General features: G+C 42.9%; 1 protein-coding gene across 1 annotated transcript in view; it reads left to right on the top strand.

The window, feature by feature from the left end:
* The window catches only part of ARID1A (AT-rich interaction domain 1A), an 85,967-nt gene extending 72,816 nt beyond the window's left edge, over positions 1-13,151 (top strand). Inside the window, exons 13-20 of the mRNA XM_032228296.1 lie at positions 3,238-3,370; positions 3,894-4,066; positions 4,392-4,533; positions 5,090-5,215; positions 5,312-5,405; positions 6,568-7,444; positions 7,990-8,120; positions 10,127-13,151. Of these exons, the coding sequence (XP_032084187.1) occupies positions 3,238-3,370; positions 3,894-4,066; positions 4,392-4,533; positions 5,090-5,215; positions 5,312-5,405; positions 6,568-7,444; positions 7,990-8,120; positions 10,127-11,845 (3,395 nt within the window). The 3' untranslated portion in view covers positions 11,846-13,151. The remainder of the gene's footprint in view (positions 1-3,237; positions 3,371-3,893; positions 4,067-4,391; positions 4,534-5,089; positions 5,216-5,311; positions 5,406-6,567; positions 7,445-7,989; positions 8,121-10,126) is intronic.
* Positions 13,152-17,445: the final 4,294 nt, after the last annotated feature.

Below are 17,445 nucleotides of genomic sequence, written 5' to 3'. Positions count from 1 at the left end.
ATTTCAACATGCGTAGTTTATTTCATGCTTATAATGTTTGTCTTCAACTAAGTAACGGGCAGTGTCTGTAGCGAGAGTGTGAATTATTTTCTATGGTGGAGACTTTTAGCGATTGCAGTGATTTCGGGGAAACCAATATATTTCCAAATTAACTCAGACGGAATAGTAGTTCTACTTTTATCACAAAGGGTTTTCTTTAGAAGAGAAATGTTCTTGATTATCTGAGCAGTGGACCAGCAAAAACTATTCCTAATAATAGAGAAAGGAGAGATGAAAGTGAGGAAATAATGTCCACCGGATAAAGGACAAAGGGTGGGGCTGGGAGAACCAAATTCTAAAAGAATGGACTAAAAGTGAAGGCTTGAATGGGCAGATTAATAAGAAGGGCAGGGGGAGGGGGGATGTTGAGCCAAGAATCCTGCTTTCTATTATTGATCATAAATACTTGATAATTTTCAGTAGGTCCTTAGCACTTAGACTTATATATTGCTACAGTGCTTTTACAGCCCTCTCTAAGCAGTTTACAGAGTCAGCCTCTTGTCCCCAACAATCTGGGTCCTCATTTTACCCACCTGGGAAGGATGGAAGGCTGAGTCAACCTTGAGCCTGGTGAGATTTGAACTGCCAAATTGCAGGCAGCCGGCAGTCAGCAGAAGTAGCCTTCAGTACTGCACTCTAACCACTGCGCCACCGTAGCTGTACTCAGGTGTACAGTTTATTCTTTCTTGTTCCAATCTCAGGATATCTAATAGCTTTGTTATCTCAGCCCAAAATGACACGTCCTTCCCATTTTTGTCCCCTTTGGGTATATATCTTTCCCATTCCATCTTGCTCTGGTTTTGCATTTTAATGGTGCAAAGCATTTTGAGTGAATCTTTCGGTGAAAATTGAAGGCGAAGTTCACCTGGTTTAGTCAATCCAGCCCAGCATTGTGACCTTATTTTGCTGTTGGCTTTCTGGATTGTTAGGCAAAAATTCCCCTCATCTGTTTGTGTCAACTAAGGGGTGCTTACTGTACTTCCTACACTGTGATAACACTTAAACTACCATCGCTTATTCAGGATAATTCTGCCTGTTTTAAAGATTGAACACTGATTATTGAGCTTCTTGACACCTGCATGCCTCTTTCATGTGAAGTCCTATGGTGCTTTCATTCATATGTTGTTGTTAGTTGCAAAGTCGTGTCTGTCCCATTGCGACACAATGGACAATGTTGGACCCAATGGACAGGAAGACCTCCAGGCCTTCTTGTCCTCTACCATCCTTTGGAGTCCATTTAAGCTCACACCAACCGCTTCAGTGACTCCATCCAGCCACCTCATTTTCTGATGTCCCCTTCTTCTTTTGCCCTCAATCTTTCCCAGCACATGGCTCTTCTCCAGGTTGTCCTTCCTTCTCATTAGGTGGCCAAAGTATTTTGAGTTTCCTCTTCAGGATCTGGCCTTCTAAAGTGCAATCAGGGTTGATCTCCTCTAGGACTGACAGGTTTGATCGCCTTGCAGTCCAAGGGACTCGCAGGAATCTTCTCCAGCACCAGAGTTCAAAGGCCTCCATTCTTTGGTGCTCAGCCTTTCTTATGGTCCAACCTTCACAGCCATATATTGCAACTGGGAAAACCATAGCCTTGACTATAGGCACTTTTGTTGGCAGGGTGATGTCTGCTTTTTAGTATGCTGTCTAGATTTGTCATAACTTTCTGCTAATACATTTGTTATTGGATAGAGATGATTGGTGCACTGGAGTACATGTCAGAAGACTATCCTTGTACGGGAAAAGTACTTGACTGTCCAGAGTCCGGCTATGTGATTGGAAGCATCCTTCTAGCACATGCCAAACTGGCCGCCTTTACAGCAGGGAGATCCATTCTGTTTCGTGGATTAGATCTGGTCTCCTGGACTGCTGTAGCCTGAGCTCTCTTCTGTTGCCGTCTGCCACCTCTTTCAGCCTTTTTTTTTTTTGGCTTTGGTTATGAATGAATAGCCTCATGCGCCTTGGGAAGTGCAGCCAGTTAGCCTCAAGAGTTCAGAGTGTGTGGAATTGGCACCCTTCCAGCAATTTGTAAATTTGTGAGTTGGGAGGGGTGTGTGGACCGCAGGGGGTGGGGAGGAACAACAAATGGCAGCGAGGCAGGGAATGCCTTGAAATCTCTTCCTGCTGATGTGAGTGTATTAGAATGCAGCTGAGACTTTGCTTCTTGGATTCCCAGGGGAAAGGAATGGAGCTGAAAGGCTAATGAATGGGGAAGAGAGTGGGGGAGGGGTTATGAATGAAGCTCCCTGCTGGGCTTCCGCCCGCTGCCCTGCCTGCCTTCTCCGGAGAGGTCCCCAGACTGGGAGGGAGCAGAGGGAGAGGGTGCCCTGAAGGTGGGGCATAAACAAACATGACCTGCACATGACCTCTAGAGGATTTTAATGAAAAGCTGAAATGACTCATCAACTTGCCAGGCTAGGCAAAGGGATATCAGTGTTGAAATGGTAACTAATGGAAATCTTAATTGAGAGTTTGACTCTGGCTGGCTGCTAGGAGTGCAGAGACCTCAGCCAGGCTACTTTTGAGGCTGTAGATGAACCACATCAGCCCGATTGTTTCTTTGCTATCTCTAGTTTTTAAGGCGTTTTTTTTTTAATTGTCTTGTATCAAGAAAAGCCCTTCCAATCTCTTTTGTCTGTTGCCATGTACATTTGTTTGGGGCAAATTTTATGGGTTCTTGTGACTTAGAACTATGTTGCAGAATTATAGAGTCATACCTAAAGCTAAAGGTTCCCCTCACACATACGTGTTAGCCGTTACCGACTCTAGGGGGCAGTACTCTTCTCCGTTTCAAAGCCGAAGAGCCAGCGCTGTCCGAAGACGTCTCCGTGGTCATGTGGCCCATGACTTAACACCGAAGACGCACGGAACGCTGTTCCCTTTCCACCAAAGGTGGTTTCTGTTTTTCTACTTGCATTTTTTAGGTGCTTTCAAACTGCTAGGTTGGCAGAAGCTGGGACAAGTAATGGGAGCTCACTCTGTTACGCGGCGCTAGGGATTCGAACCGAGCAGCATGTTTTCCAATTAAAATTAGGAATGCGTGATCTCTTAATCAGTTAAAATTTAACAGCTCCCTCCCTCCACCCCAGGTGCTATGAATGAATTTGCATAGGGAATTGTATAGCATGTCATCCCTTCTTTCCTAGTCATATGTCCATAGCTCTTTCAAATCACCATGTGGTTGATGCCTCCATTCTCTTCTTGCAGCGGGTTCAGGCTCCATGCAAGGTCCTCAGACACCTCAGTCCACTAGTAGCTCCATGGCTGAAGGAGGAGACTTGAAGCCCCCAACTCCTGCATCGACACCGCATAGTCAAATGGCACCCTTGCAAGGCATCAGGTAATCCCCAGTCACTTTCTGCTTTCTACTGCTATACCAGGGGTTGGCAAGCTTAAACACTCAAAGAGCCACAAAGGTCCTAACCAGAAGCTCCCTGTTCAATTCTGGAGCCAACTGGAAGTCCGGTTCCCCTACCGTAGAGTCTCCTTCTATAGCTGTGTCCTTTTTCCTCTACCTGTCCTAACCGAAAGCCCTATCAATTGTGGAGCCGATCAGAAAACCCACCCCTTGCCATAGAGTCTCTTCCTGGTATGCCGTGCTCCCCCCCCCCAACCCCACCCCCCCAGAAGCTCCTCAAAATTGTGGCACTGATCAGTGACAGAGCTGCCACAGAGGGATGAAAGAGCCACATGTGGTTGCAGAGCTGCAGGTTGCCGACCCCTGTGCTGTATACCAACAAATGTAACAACTTCTAGCAGCTTGTTACAGCCTTGGTAGTGGAGTACCAAAGTAAGGAATTGTGAATTTGTTGCAGTGGTGTTCAACTTTTTAAGTTGAAATGTTCCTCCTTTTGTTGGATCAGGAGTAACTCAGTAGGCCTTCAGGATGCCTTTCCCGACGGCAGTGACCCTACTTTCCAGAAGAGGAACTCCATGACTCCAAATCCAGGGTACCAGCCCAGCATGAATACTTCCGACATGATGGGTCGCATGTCCTATGAGCCAAATAAGGATCCATATGGCAGTATGAGAAAAGGTGATTGGTGTCTTTTATACTCCAGCATGTAGCCATTAAAACTGCTTAAGACTCCTAAAGCAGGGGTGTCAAACTCGCGTCATTGCATTGTCGTCCTGTGACATATCGCAGCTTTCCCCCCTTCACTGAAATGGGGGTAGGCGTGGCCAGCATGTGACACATATGGCCCACGGGCCGCAGGTTTGACACCCCTGTCCTAAAGCAATGAAAACACCTCTGAGATTTACCCATCTCCTAATTCTCGCCCAGTAAAACATCATATTCATGCATCTTCCATTTGGGTCTTGTTTTTTGTAGGCTGATCATTTACATTTTCTCCTTTTAGGAAGTGATCCCTTTATGTCCTCAGGGCAAGGTCCCAACAGTGGTATGGGAGATCCTTATAATCGAGCTACAGGTCCAGGAATGAGTAATATGGCGATGGGACCGAGGCAACATTATCCATACAGCCATTTTGAAAGAGTGAGGTTAGTATTTGCTCTAATGCATTGATTCTACCTTACTGTACCACATAGTTCTTATTTAAGCAGATGTTCTTATTTGGGGTAAGTTTATTCATTTTAATTCCACTGCCATCATCAAGAAAGAAAGCCTTTCAAATTCCAATGTTTGTATAGCTGAGAATTAGCCTTGCAGGTGTTTGTAAAATGCAAGCATTTGATAAGAGGACTGAATTACAAGCAAATAAAGACTTGAAGGATAGTACTATTACATTAATATGACTAGAAGCTGTAAAAGATCAGGTGCTATTTTACCTGTTTCCCGAGACAGCAAGTACAAACTCCCCCAGACTTTTAAATGTAGAGTCTAAAAAAGGTCTTTAAAACCCCTAATATATTCACCATTTGAGCGACTTGTTAAATTATACCTGTAGTTGCACAACACAGCAATACTCGGGTGTAAACAAGAGTTGTGTAGCCTATAAGATTTTATTTCCAGTAGCAGGGCTCTCTTTGAGGCTTTAACTTCCATAAAGGAGGCCTACAATTATTTCTTGTAAGTGTAGATGTTGTCTTGCTATAGAACCGAAGCAGGGATGGGACCTGAAGCCAGCTTGGGAACTGGAACACCGCAGCCCAACATCTTGCCTTCCACTCCGGATTCAGGAATGTATTCTCCAAGCCGCTATTCTCAACAACCACAGCAACGGTCAGTTCTAAAACCCCTTCTCCATAGGTGGATTTCATACTATTTGCTATATCTGGAGATTTTTTTAAAAAAAACACTTTTTTTCCCCCCTTGTAGGCATGATTCCTTTAGCAATCACTTCCCTACTCAAGGTACATCCTCTGGCAGTCCCTTTCCTAGCCAACAGTCCACCTTATATCAGCCACAACAGGTGAGCTCCCAGCAATTTCAAAGCTTGTTTGAAAAGAGAGCCTTAATAGTTGCGATCTGATGAGGAATTGTAAAGCGCAAGTCAATATTGTTTGCGAAAGAGACTGTGGCTTAGTGTCACAAAGACCAGGCTTCCTCAGGTCAAGACCAGGAGGAATATCTCTAGGACTTGATTGAAGCTTTCATGTTTCATGCTGTGGACAGGAAACCAAACAATAGCATTCTTCAATAAAGAACCTTTGACTCATTATAGTAATTCTTTGCATGCTAGCAGTATATATAAGGGACATTTGTACTGATTTGCAATCAAAGATCTAAAATATAATTGCATGTTAGGGATATTTATAATCCTCAAGGTTGGCCTGTCCCACTAAACCAGGATTTAGTTATTCAGAAGGCTTTCCCATGGGAATGTTTTATTGTGAAGACTGAAAAGTTGCTACCAGAGCTCCTGTTTGAAAGGTTTTTTTTCCTGTTTGCCATGGAGATTTTTCTTGTTTCTGCCATAATTCCACACACATTTGTTTTGCCATAAATTATTTCTCTTGTCTGGAGCCGCATGGATAAGGAAAAGGCTGTCAGTATCCGAGCAGATCAAGTATGCTTGTATCCTGGTTGGGAAAGGTTTCGAAAACAAAGCAGCATAATTTAATCATAGAATTTGCAAGCAGTTCTCAGACTGTGATCAAGATTTTACAACTATCCCGATATGCAAAGGAAGCCATATAAATCTCAAAAGTACTTTGGTGCTATCCTGAATTCAGCCCTCCTGTATTTTTATATTTAGAGGATTTTGTCAGCTCTTCAGCCCAAAAGGCTTCATTGTATGTGGAAGATACAGAAATGAGGCTTTATGCTTAGGATGGTCTCCTTGGAATCTATTAATTGTCACTCCCAACCCTTCAGCCCATACACCTCCTCTCATTCTTCATAGAGGATTTCATAACCAGGTGCCCCTTTGGGAGGAATAGTTCATTTTGGCCCAAGGAGAGAATCTAGGTTGAGGCTTTCAAGTATCATCACTTGACATAATCCTATGATTCACTAGAATGCTCTTCTAGCAGGAATGAAAGCATTTCTAGAATGTCTTATGGATGCTATGATTGGTACTGTAGGACTGAGAGCTGCTTGTGAATAGATGATTCTCATTTTCCCCCCCTCAGAACTACAAGAGAACAATGGATGGCAACTATGGTCCACCAGCCAAAAGGCACGAAGGAGAGATATACAACGTACCATATAGCACAGGCCAAGGACAAGCCCAGCAACAGCTCCCTCCAGCACAAACACAACAAACAAGCCAGCCCCAAACAGCTCAACCTTCCCCTCAGCAGGAAATGTATAACCAGTATGCTGGGAATACATACTCTGCTGCAGATCGCCGGCCTGCTGCTGGGCCTCAGAACCAGTTCCCATTCCAGTTTGGCAGAGAGAGGGTCTCTGCTCCCCCTGGTTCCAGTACGCAGCAAAGTATGCCTCCTCAGATGATAGGTGGCCCAATACAGTCCACTCCGGAAGGCCCACAACAGGGCACCATGTGGCAAGGGCGTAACGATATGGGTTACAGCTATCCAAATCGGCAGAGCACTGGCTCTGCGCCCCAGGGGTCTGCCTATCACGGAGTGAACCGAACCGAAGAAATGCTACATCCAGATCAGAGAGTTAACCACGAGGGACCGTGGCCTTCTCATGGCAACCGCCAGCCTCCTTATGGTCCTTCTGCCCCCGTGCCCCCAATGACAAGGCCGCCCCAGCCTAACTACCAGGCCCAACCCAGCATGCAGAATCACATTCCTCAGGTATCTAGTCCAGCACCTCTTCCCAGGCCGGTGGAAAACCGGACCTCTCCAAGTAAATCTCCATTCCTGCATTCGGGAATGAAGATGCAGAAGGCAGGGCCTCCTGTTCCAGCTTCACACGTAACACCAGCAGCTGTCCAACCTCCTATGATACGGCGCGACATCACTTTCCCACCTGGCTCAGTGGAAGCTACACAACCAGTGCTGAAGCAGAGGCGGCGCCTGACCATGAAAGATATTGGTAATTGAGTCGCTTATCCTTACGAGGGTTGTTTCCTGGTTACCAGTAGTGATGGTGACTATTCTATCAATGGAAGGATTAGCAAAGCCTGACAGGCTATATTGAACAATTGCTGTTCATGGCTATTGTGCCTAGATTCAGGCTGTGGGAATCCCAGTAGGTCTCGGTGGATGTTGGGATTAGTTCACAAAGATTCCTTGTGAGTACAGGTAGTCCTTGTTTAGTGACTTCACGGTTATGATGGCGATGAAAAAGTAACTTTATGGTCAGTCTTCGCATTTACAACCCTCATAATTCTACAAAGCAAAGGAAAACTGAAAGTCAGAGCACCGTTGCTGTTTCACTTAGTTTTAGTGACCACTTTGTTTCATTACCGAGCTGCTGTTCCCAATTATGGTTGTTAAATGAGGACTATCCATACAGGTGTGATTGGTCTAGCCAATGAAGCAATTTAGCTTCTTGTAGAAGTTGGAAAGCAGGGTTTGGTATAGTTTCATTTTATTTCGGGTACTGATAAGTTTCAAATTCGGTTTTGGACACTGCAGGAACTCCTGAAGCATGGAGAGTGATGATGTCTCTAAAGTCTGGGTTACTGGCTGAAAGTACGTGGGCCTTAGATACCATAAACATCCTACTCTATGATGACAACAGCATAATGACCTTCAACCTCAGCCAGGTGGGTTGACAACTTCTGATAAAAGGGCTTTGAAAGTCAAAAAATAGATTAGAAGGTATGGGAAAGTTGATACAGGAGTCTGCCTCTTACATTGGGGGGGGGGAGGGGGGTAGTGTGCATTCTGAACATTGACTGGCTTCATGCAAAGCCATGGTGTCAAGAACCCAGGAACAATGTGTGGAGGTACTTCCTTGATTGATGCTCGCCTACAATAGTATCTTGCCCTACTAAAGCAATTATCTGCAGTAGCTGTAGATATATAGATTATTAGGAAGAATGCAACCTTGCCTTTTTCCTGCTTCCAGTCAACTCCTTTGTCTCTTTGCCCTCTGGGAAGGAGCTCTCCTGCCTGACTATATTCTAGCACCCATGGGTTACTTAAATGCATGTTGAATAAACCATAATTAGCAGAATTTATAAAGCATGCTACAAATGTAAGTTATATCTCATGCACTAGCATAGCATCAGATGAAACTTAGCATTTTGAGAGTTTAAAATGAAATTTCTAGCCTTTGCAGGCTGAAACAAGTAAGAAATTCCACTTACCTATTCACCACAAATCAATTCTGTTTACCTACTGGTTTTTTGCAATTCTAGAATTCCCAGCTCATATTGTTATGTGTCTTGCTGACTTGGAAATGTAGAAACTGCAGTCCATTACTTCTGACACTACTTGGAAGAAAGCTGTGATACAGTTTTTTATCCTGGCTGCTTTTTAATACCTAGAAAGAAAGAAATTCTGCAAATTAAAGTAACCTGAGCAAATTAGCCTTGATATGGGTCAAGAGAGTTCAAAGTTTTCTGGGCATCATTATAAATACTGGTTATAATGCAGCCCAAAGCCTTCTGAAAACAAAACATCTTGGTTCAGAACGCACTGAGAATATAAAGACACCAGGTAATATACATTCAGCTGTCCGGACTGCAGAACAAAGGAACTTGAAGTACCTTAGAATCCCTAGGCATTTGTTACATTGCTTTCACTTTCTGAAATGCATCTCACAAAACGAACTGTACAAGTTTGCACCATGATAGATTCAGTATAATTGATCCAGCAAATTCCTTGGAAATTATTCTTTACCTGCCATTTTCTTTTTAAGAAAAGCACCCTGATTCTAAGTCTCTAAATATTTGTTGTGATATTTGATTCACTTCAGAATAAATAACAAAAATGAGGCAAAGTTTACTGTAGAGTAACCAGTGAAGTTCAGCCCGGTTCATTCATAAAAACTAGACTGAATTCTCCAGAGTGCTACTATATTAGGTTTATCTGCTCTGCTACTCTAAGGAGAAATCCCTGTAGGTGCTAGTTCTTAGATTATACAATCATACAGTGAGGGAGATGGACAGTATAAAACTGTGATAAATAAATGTAAGATTTATTTTACCTCCAAAGAAGTAAGTTGAAGCAGATTGAACACTATTCACCTGATCTATTTTCTGAGCCATCACTCAGAATATCTGGCTTTTGTGTTTTTTCATGCTTAACTTGAATGTGTGAAATTACTTCACCCTGATTTCTTGATGCATTTAGCTCATTGTTCTCAACTCGCACTATCAGCAGCCCTGTGTAAGAGGATTCATCTGAGTGTGAAGTTTCTTTAGAACAACAGTGGGCAAGACTTGTGGCATGGGATATTCCTTTGGGGTTATAATTTCTAGTCTTTGGGAGTGGTGGGTGCACAGCCAGTCACAAAGTCACCAGAATGTGCAAGAACAGGATTTTCTGACCTGGGACAGGATTAAGGCCCACTATGGGATTATTTTCAGTGAGCTGTGAACACCACAAAATGGATGCATTTGTGAAAGAGAGGTACATGAAAATTAGAGAAGCATTAGAAAGTCATCTGGAAAATGGAATTTATATTTTCAAATGGTAGTAATAACACTATTTGAATTAAATAAAAGAGGGGTTGTTTGGGTGGCCATCTAACAGTCTTGAAATTTCTGTACTTTGTGTATATTGTGCTACTCTTAACCTGCTCGGATGTCTATTTGTTTTCCAGCTGCCAGGATTGTTGGAACTATTGGTGGAATATTTCCGACGTTGCCTCATTGAAATCTTTGGAATCCTGAAGGAATACGAAGTAGGTGATCCAGGGCAAAGAACTCTGTTGGATCCTGAAAGGTGTTGCCAATCTTCAAATTCCCCTGAAGGAGGAGTGGAGAAAGAAGAGCCACAGAATTCTAACTCCGAGGTGGAGGAAGAGGAGGAAGGGGAGGAAGAGGCCGCCTTTGCAAATAAAGTCACAGCACCTCTAGAAAGCAATGAGGAGAAGCTAGTCAGTAAATTTGACAAACTTCCAGTCAAGGTAGTTCAGAAGAACGATCCATTTGTGGTAGATTATTCAGATAAGCTCGGCCGGGTACAGGAATTTGAGAGTGGACTGTTGCACTGGCGGATTGGTGGGGGAGACACCACTGAACACATCCAGACCCACTTTGAAAGCAAATTGGAGTTATTGCTGACTCACAAACGAGCTTCCTGCAACTCTGTTCTGAGAAAACGCTCTGCAGCCGAGGGCAACCCTGTCACCCGAGAGGGAGAGTCCCCTGCACCTGAGGCTCCCCCAGAGAAAAGGATAACAGCTACTATGGATGACATGCTGTCAGCCCGACCAGGCTCCTTGGCAGAAGAGGAGGAAGTCAAACCTGTGGAGGTAACCAAGGAAAGCAGCAAATTTCCCTTTGGCATTAGTCCAGCTCAGAGCCACCGGAATATTAAAATCTTGGAGGACGAGCCACACAGTAAAGACGAAACGCCCCTCTGCACGCTTCTGGACTGGCAGGACTCGCTGTCTAAACGCTGTGTTTGTGTATCCAACATCATCAGGAGTTTGTCGTTTGTGCCAGGCAATGACTTTGAGATGTCAAAACATCCTGGCCTGCTGTTGATCCTAGGGAAGCTGATTCTCTTGCACCATAAGCACCCGGAACGCAAACAGGCACCCCTGACGTACGAGAAGGAAGAGGAGCAGGACCAAGGCGTGAGCTGCAACAAAGTGGAGTGGTGGTGGGACTGCCTGGAGATGCTGCGTGAAAACACTCTGGTCACACTGGCCAACATCTCTGGCCAGTTGGACCTTTCTCCCTATCCAGAGAGCATCTGTTTGCCTGTACTGGATGGACTTCTCCATTGGGCGGTGTGTCCTTCAGCAGAAGCCCAAGACCCTTTTCCAACCCTTGGGCCTAACGCTGTCCTCTCCCCTCAGAGACTGGTTTTGGAAACCCTCAGCAAACTCAGCATCCAGGACAACAATGTGGATTTGATCCTTGCAACGCCACCTTTTAGTCGCTTGGAGAAACTCTACAGCACCATGGTGCGCTTTCTTAGTGACCGAAAGAATCCCGTATGTCGGGAGATGGCTGTGGTACTACTGGCCAACTTGGCACAGGGTGACAGCTTGGCAGCTAGAGCCATTGCCGTGCAGAAGGGCAGCATTGGCAATTTGTTGGGCTTTTTGGAGGATAGCCTGGCAGCTACTCAGTTCCAGCAGAGCCAGGCCAGCTTGATGCACATGCAGAACCCTCCCTTTGAGCCGACCAGCGTGGACATGATGCGTCGGGCAGCTCGGGCGCTGCTCGCCCTGGCCAAAGTGGACGAGAACCACTCAGAGTTCACGTTATACGAATCACGGCTGTTGGACATCTCCGTGTCACCTCTGATGAACTCATTGGTTTCACAAGTTATTTGTGATGTACTGTTTTTAATTGGCCAATCATGACAGCCGTGGGATGCCTATACCCCCTGTGTGTGTGTGTGTGAATGGAGGACTTAGAAACTGATTGTTGCCCTTTATTTATGCAAAACCACCTCAGAATCCACTGTCTGCCCTGCGCTGTCCTGCTTCTACCTTGGGGAAAAGATATTCCCCCTGCCCTCACCTCTGCCCTTCAGATCTATCCTTAACCCCCTGTTCAAGGAGACAAAAGTTCTGCCTACATTTAAAAAAAAGACTTTTTTTATTTTAACCAAAGTTGCTGTTGTTTACAGTGAGTTTGGGGAAAAAAACTTTGTCCTGTTAACGCACCGACAGGCACTACTTTCATAACTGTTTTTAAATGGTAAACTCTGAAGGACAAAAAGTGACTGCTGAACTCTTTGTGTGGTTTATCGTTGTACATTCACAATCTTGCAGGAACCAAGAAGCTACCAGTTGTTAACAGACCTTGTCCAATGGAGGCCTGTGCAGTAGAGTGTAGAACTTCATGTACTGTACACCTTAAACTGTAAACATACTGTAATAATGTCTCACATTGAAGAAGAAAAAAAAAGCTGGATCAGCAGCAAACTGTAGTTTTTAAAAATGTTTTTAGTTAATGTTGAGGAGAAAAAAAGGCTTTTCCCCCAAAGTATCATGTGTGAACCTACAACACCCTGACCTCTTTCTCTCTTCCTCCTTGATTGTATGAATAACCCTGAGATCACCTCTTAGAACTGGTTTTAACCTTTAGCTGCAGCCTGACAGCTGCCAGGTGTGTATATATATATATGATGTTGTACATTGCACATGCCCTCAGATTCCTTGCAGTTTTGTTCCCCTTCTCCCTGCCACCCCTTTATAGTATGACGAGTTAAACAAGTTGATGACCTGCAAAAGCGAGACACCAATTATTTAATCTCTTGCCAGAACTTTCTTTCTCTTTCTCTCTTTCTCCCACCCCCACCCCCTTTCTTTTGCCTCTGGAGGATGCTGTACAGGTCTGTGTATAAAGTCATTGCTGTCTCAGCAGCCAATCAACTTATAGTTTTATTTTCCTGGGGTTTTTTTGTTTTCTTTTGTTTCTTTTCCTTTCTAATCGAGGTGTGAAAAAGTTCTAGGTTCAGTTGAAGTTCCTGATGAAGAAACACAATTAAATTTTTTCAGTGATGAATTCTGCATATTTGTATTTCAGACGATGTAGCTAAAAACTTGATGTAAATTCCTCCCTTTTTCCTTTTTTGGCTTAATGAATATCATTTATTCAGTATGAAATCTTTATACTATATGTTCCACGTGTTAAGAATAAATGTACATTAAATCTTGGTAAGATGTTTGTGAGGGTTTTCATTCTCAATGATCATATAAGCCATTTTTTGGCATCCTAATATCAACCAGATGTAATTCAGATATTTCTCTAGGAAAAATACTTTTAAAACAGTACTCATTTTCAAAGGTATAAAGATGTATTATTTATTTAGCATAAATAAATGCACAATTAAAATTTGAATACATAAATGGCTAGGATTTGTTTGTAAAATCAGGGAAGAGTTGCTTTGAATATAATACCTTGATCCTTAGTAGTTGCTAGTCCATTGTTCACCATTTAAAAACTCAATCTTCAACTGTCTTAAAAGGGTAGGGGGGATGTATAGAAAATATTAGGACAATTTATTTAGCCTACTCAATATGGAATACTGGTCTGTATCTTTTTTTTTTTGGTGCCTTGCTGTATTTGAAATAGTTTGATATTGACTCAGTAGGAAATAATAATAATAAGGTACTTTAATGCAAAATTAACAAGAGCATGGGAAAAACCTTTGCCAGATAAGTAACAGTTTAATTGTGCAAAGTCAAAAGAGTAGCAGACCTCTGTTAATTGTGAACTGAAAAAGCCAAATCAATATTTTCCTGGCAAGACTACCAAGCTCCTAGAGACAAACAATTTGAAATGGAAGGAGAGTTAAAGGTTGATTTATACACCCAACTGGTAAATCAACTGATGTACACATGTGTACCAAACAGGATTAACTTGCACTGTTTCCCCACCTATAAAAAGCCCCCTCCCAAGACTCTGAATACTCAGCTGTGTGTCAAAAATGGGCTATGTTTTTAGACCTCTTCTGTTTTTATAACTACTTGCATAAAGTAATTAACAGTTGCAGAATAAAGTAATACAGAGTGCAAAAGTACTTTAATCGTTATCGCAAAGAAGTACTCATTAGAGAACAGCAGTGCTAGTCTCACATAAACTCAGTATGAAAATTTGTGACTTAAAAGTCCTGCTAACGAGTGGGAGTAAGTCCAACCAATTTAATGTCTGACATGCAACCCAGTTTTGATCTGCTTAAGAAGCTACCATTTGAAGAACAGATTTAGTGATCCTCAAATCAAGATTTCCTTGATTTGTCCATTAGGTAGAACTGGAACTAAAATGTCCAGGTTTTTTTCCATGACCAGTGACTATGCTGGTTGATTGGGAAAAGTTAGAATCTAAAACATGGAAAGGGTAGGTTAGGAAAGGCTACTTGCTTGTCAGGTGTGGAAAAACCAGAACCACATGCAGAAGTTCCAAATTAGTGATTTATTACTAAAATCTATTGCTAAAACCTATGCACAGCAATCTTCTTAGACTTAATGGTTTGCACCTGCTAGATACGGTTTTTAACAGCATTCAAGATGGATTGGACTATGTATGCTTGTGGCTGTGTAGTGACTAAGCTAATTCCTCATTTAACACTGCCCTCTCGCTCTGCTATTTTGAGTCCTACATCAACCTTGTTAAACCTAGGAGCCAAGTAGGATGCTCTGGACACCCAACAAGCAAGATTTAAGCAGATCAGGACTCTTCCCTCATTGAAGCGCCTGGAGAACTACTATTCAGAGAAACTGTTTGCTTCATGAGACTCCTTTCCAATTTGAAATGTTTGTGGATGTATTATAACTGGTTAACTATTACAGCTATCCACTGTTTTAGATTGCCTCTCCCAAAATGTTTGGAAGCATAAAAGTTTTACCTTCAATTAAGCAATATGAAGAGACTCAGGCTTATTCAAGAAAGCTATTCTGTAGAATGAATAGAAGAATAAATCCTCCATCTCCTTGCTACCATTGCTGTGTTAGGACCCAAGGTCAGTCAAGTTTTTCTTCTTGGCAGTTTAAATATAATGCTTTCTGTGGTCAGCAGCTTATTCTTTAATGAAGCACACTATCTTCTGCCTGAGGATTTGAAATTTGAATGTATGTAACACTGCTCTAATAGGGTAGATTTTATTCCATCAACAGATTGCAGCAGTTCAGGGTGGCTTTGAGAATTTTGTAGGGCTTTACAGCAGCAAAGTTTCAGCTTCAGGTCAGAAGTCAGCATGCTTCCAAGTAGTTACAAGGGAACGATGGCAGATGTGATGTGCATTTCATCTCTGATGCTGCCGTGAGAAACAAAACATTGGGCTAAGATGAGCCTTGGCTTGATTCTATTTTTAGATTCTTAATAGAAATCTAGAAATTAAGTGCTGCAATGGTTTCTTTGTCAATGGTCTGAATTCACCTAGATAAATCTATACCTAGATTTTGCCATAGTCAGCAGTATTTAAAGCAGTCTTCCTCATCCTGAAGATTTCCAGATACAGTACATTGAACTTCGTGCTTATAATTTCTTAGCCAACTTGGCTGCTGTCATGCTAACAGGAAATTATGGGAATTGAAATCAAAAGCCCTTGGAGGGCATCAGGGTGGGAAAGCTCATTTTAGACTCCTCTGGATTCACATACTGTGTAATATTTCTCAACCTTGGCAAGTTCTAAGTGAACAACTCAGAATTCTGGGAGTTGAAGTTCAATTATCTTAAAGTTGCTAAGATTGAGAAACAGTGCAAAGAAAATTGTTAAATTGGTAGATTACATATTTAGCATAGGAGAAACTTTCACCATTATTTATGGATGAAGATGATGCTCATTCAACTAGGGTTAAAAAAAACCCTCTTTAGTACTGTATGAATCAACTATGTCATAGCTGTATTTTTTTTTACACAAAAGGTTTTTGTGCAGGTAAACCTTAGTTACAAGCATGGATTTGTTTCCCAAATCCGAATGCCATGTTTTATACATTAGCACCTTCAGCAGTTCTCTCACAATCAGAGGAAAGTCAATTCAGCTTTTTAAAAAGTCTAGTTTGAAAGGATTGGGGGGGGGGGGGGAATATTTATCTTATGAATATGTATATTGGTCTCAGTATTCTTGACTTGTAGTTGGACAGTCAACCAAAGCAACAGCTAAATTTGTAGAAACAAAGCATGTTTCAAATACTGAGAAGTAGTACTGTAGGCCTACTGTAGTTTAAAATGCTCCAAAGAATAAAGAATTGCAGGTCAACACAGCTGCACTGTAGAATGTTTTTAGAAAGAGATTGGACAAGCATTTTTCTGAAATAATATAGGGTTCCCTACCTGAGCTGGGGGTTGGACTCGAAGACGACCTTCCAACTTTATTAAGTGATGGGAAGAGATCTATTTTCCTTACTATTACCTTTGAGAGTTCACAATTAAAAACGGGATCAGTGCTCTTGTCCTGCAGCAGCTTAAAGGTTTAATGTTTGTTCATCTTAGTTTGTTTTGGACAACACAACAAATGGTCATGAATTCTGGGAACTATGATAGAAACCTCTCAAAGTCAGGCTCCAGTGCTATCACTCTATACAAGGGTTGGGCATCAAAAGTGATTTTAATTGTGTGTTTACGCAATATAAACCCTTTTCTGTATTGGATTCGCCGATTAAGAAAGCCACGTGCGTCTAATTCACAATTCCCCCTGCAGTATTTAAATCCGCGGGGAGGAAACTTAGTCCAGCCGATGACCATTTCACTCTGCCCTACGGCAGAAAGGCCTTGGCAATGTCGGTCCTGATTCCCTTAACAAATATGGCGTCTCTTGCTTCACATCCCTAGGCAAGCCTATTACTTGACGGGAGGTGGTGTTCCTTTCATAAGGTCCTCCTTACCCCCGCAAATAAATTCAGCGCGTTCTGCATCGTTAACTTCCCGCAGGGCAAGCAGGTATTGAGAAATGCAACCCTAAGGGTAAACTGTAGGTTAGACCGACTGTTCTTGTGTCCTTATAGGGAAGACTCACGCCTAAGGAGGCTTCAGCGACTTTATCAGCTCCAAGCCATTGGCTTGTAAAAAGTTTTATGGCGACTTAAAAGGTCCATGAGTTAACTAAAGTCGAACTCTATGTGTGTGTTTGTACACATACACACTATATTTATATACATACTAAAGTCGAAATATATATACACCCCCGCTATAGAAACTCTATGGTGAAACTCGTCTTGCCCCTCTTTCTCTCCTATTATCGATGATTCTGCGTTTTCACGCCGGAAGGGCGGCTACCTTCCATTACTGCGCAGGCGCCGAGAGCACCGTGCTTCCCCGGAAATCCGGAAGTAGGAGGAATGGGGAACCTGTGAGTGTGCGGAGGGTAGGGTTGCGGGTTGGAGAGAGATGTGTGGTTGAAAGTTCAGCGTGGGGCGGCGACGCCACCGCCCTGCAGGGACGGGCAGTGGGGGACGGGTTCGACTGTTAACATTTCCCCGGACGAATTCTGGTCGTAGAAGCACCGCTCCGCATG

Source organism: Thamnophis elegans, chromosome 12 (genome assembly GCF_009769535.1).
Source record: "Thamnophis elegans isolate rThaEle1 chromosome 12, rThaEle1.pri, whole genome shotgun sequence".
Lineage (NCBI taxonomy): Eukaryota > Metazoa > Chordata > Lepidosauria > Squamata > Colubridae > Thamnophis > Thamnophis elegans.
The sequence above is the reverse complement of the archived record's forward strand: the minus strand, read 5'-3'. Positions and strand labels throughout refer to the sequence as shown.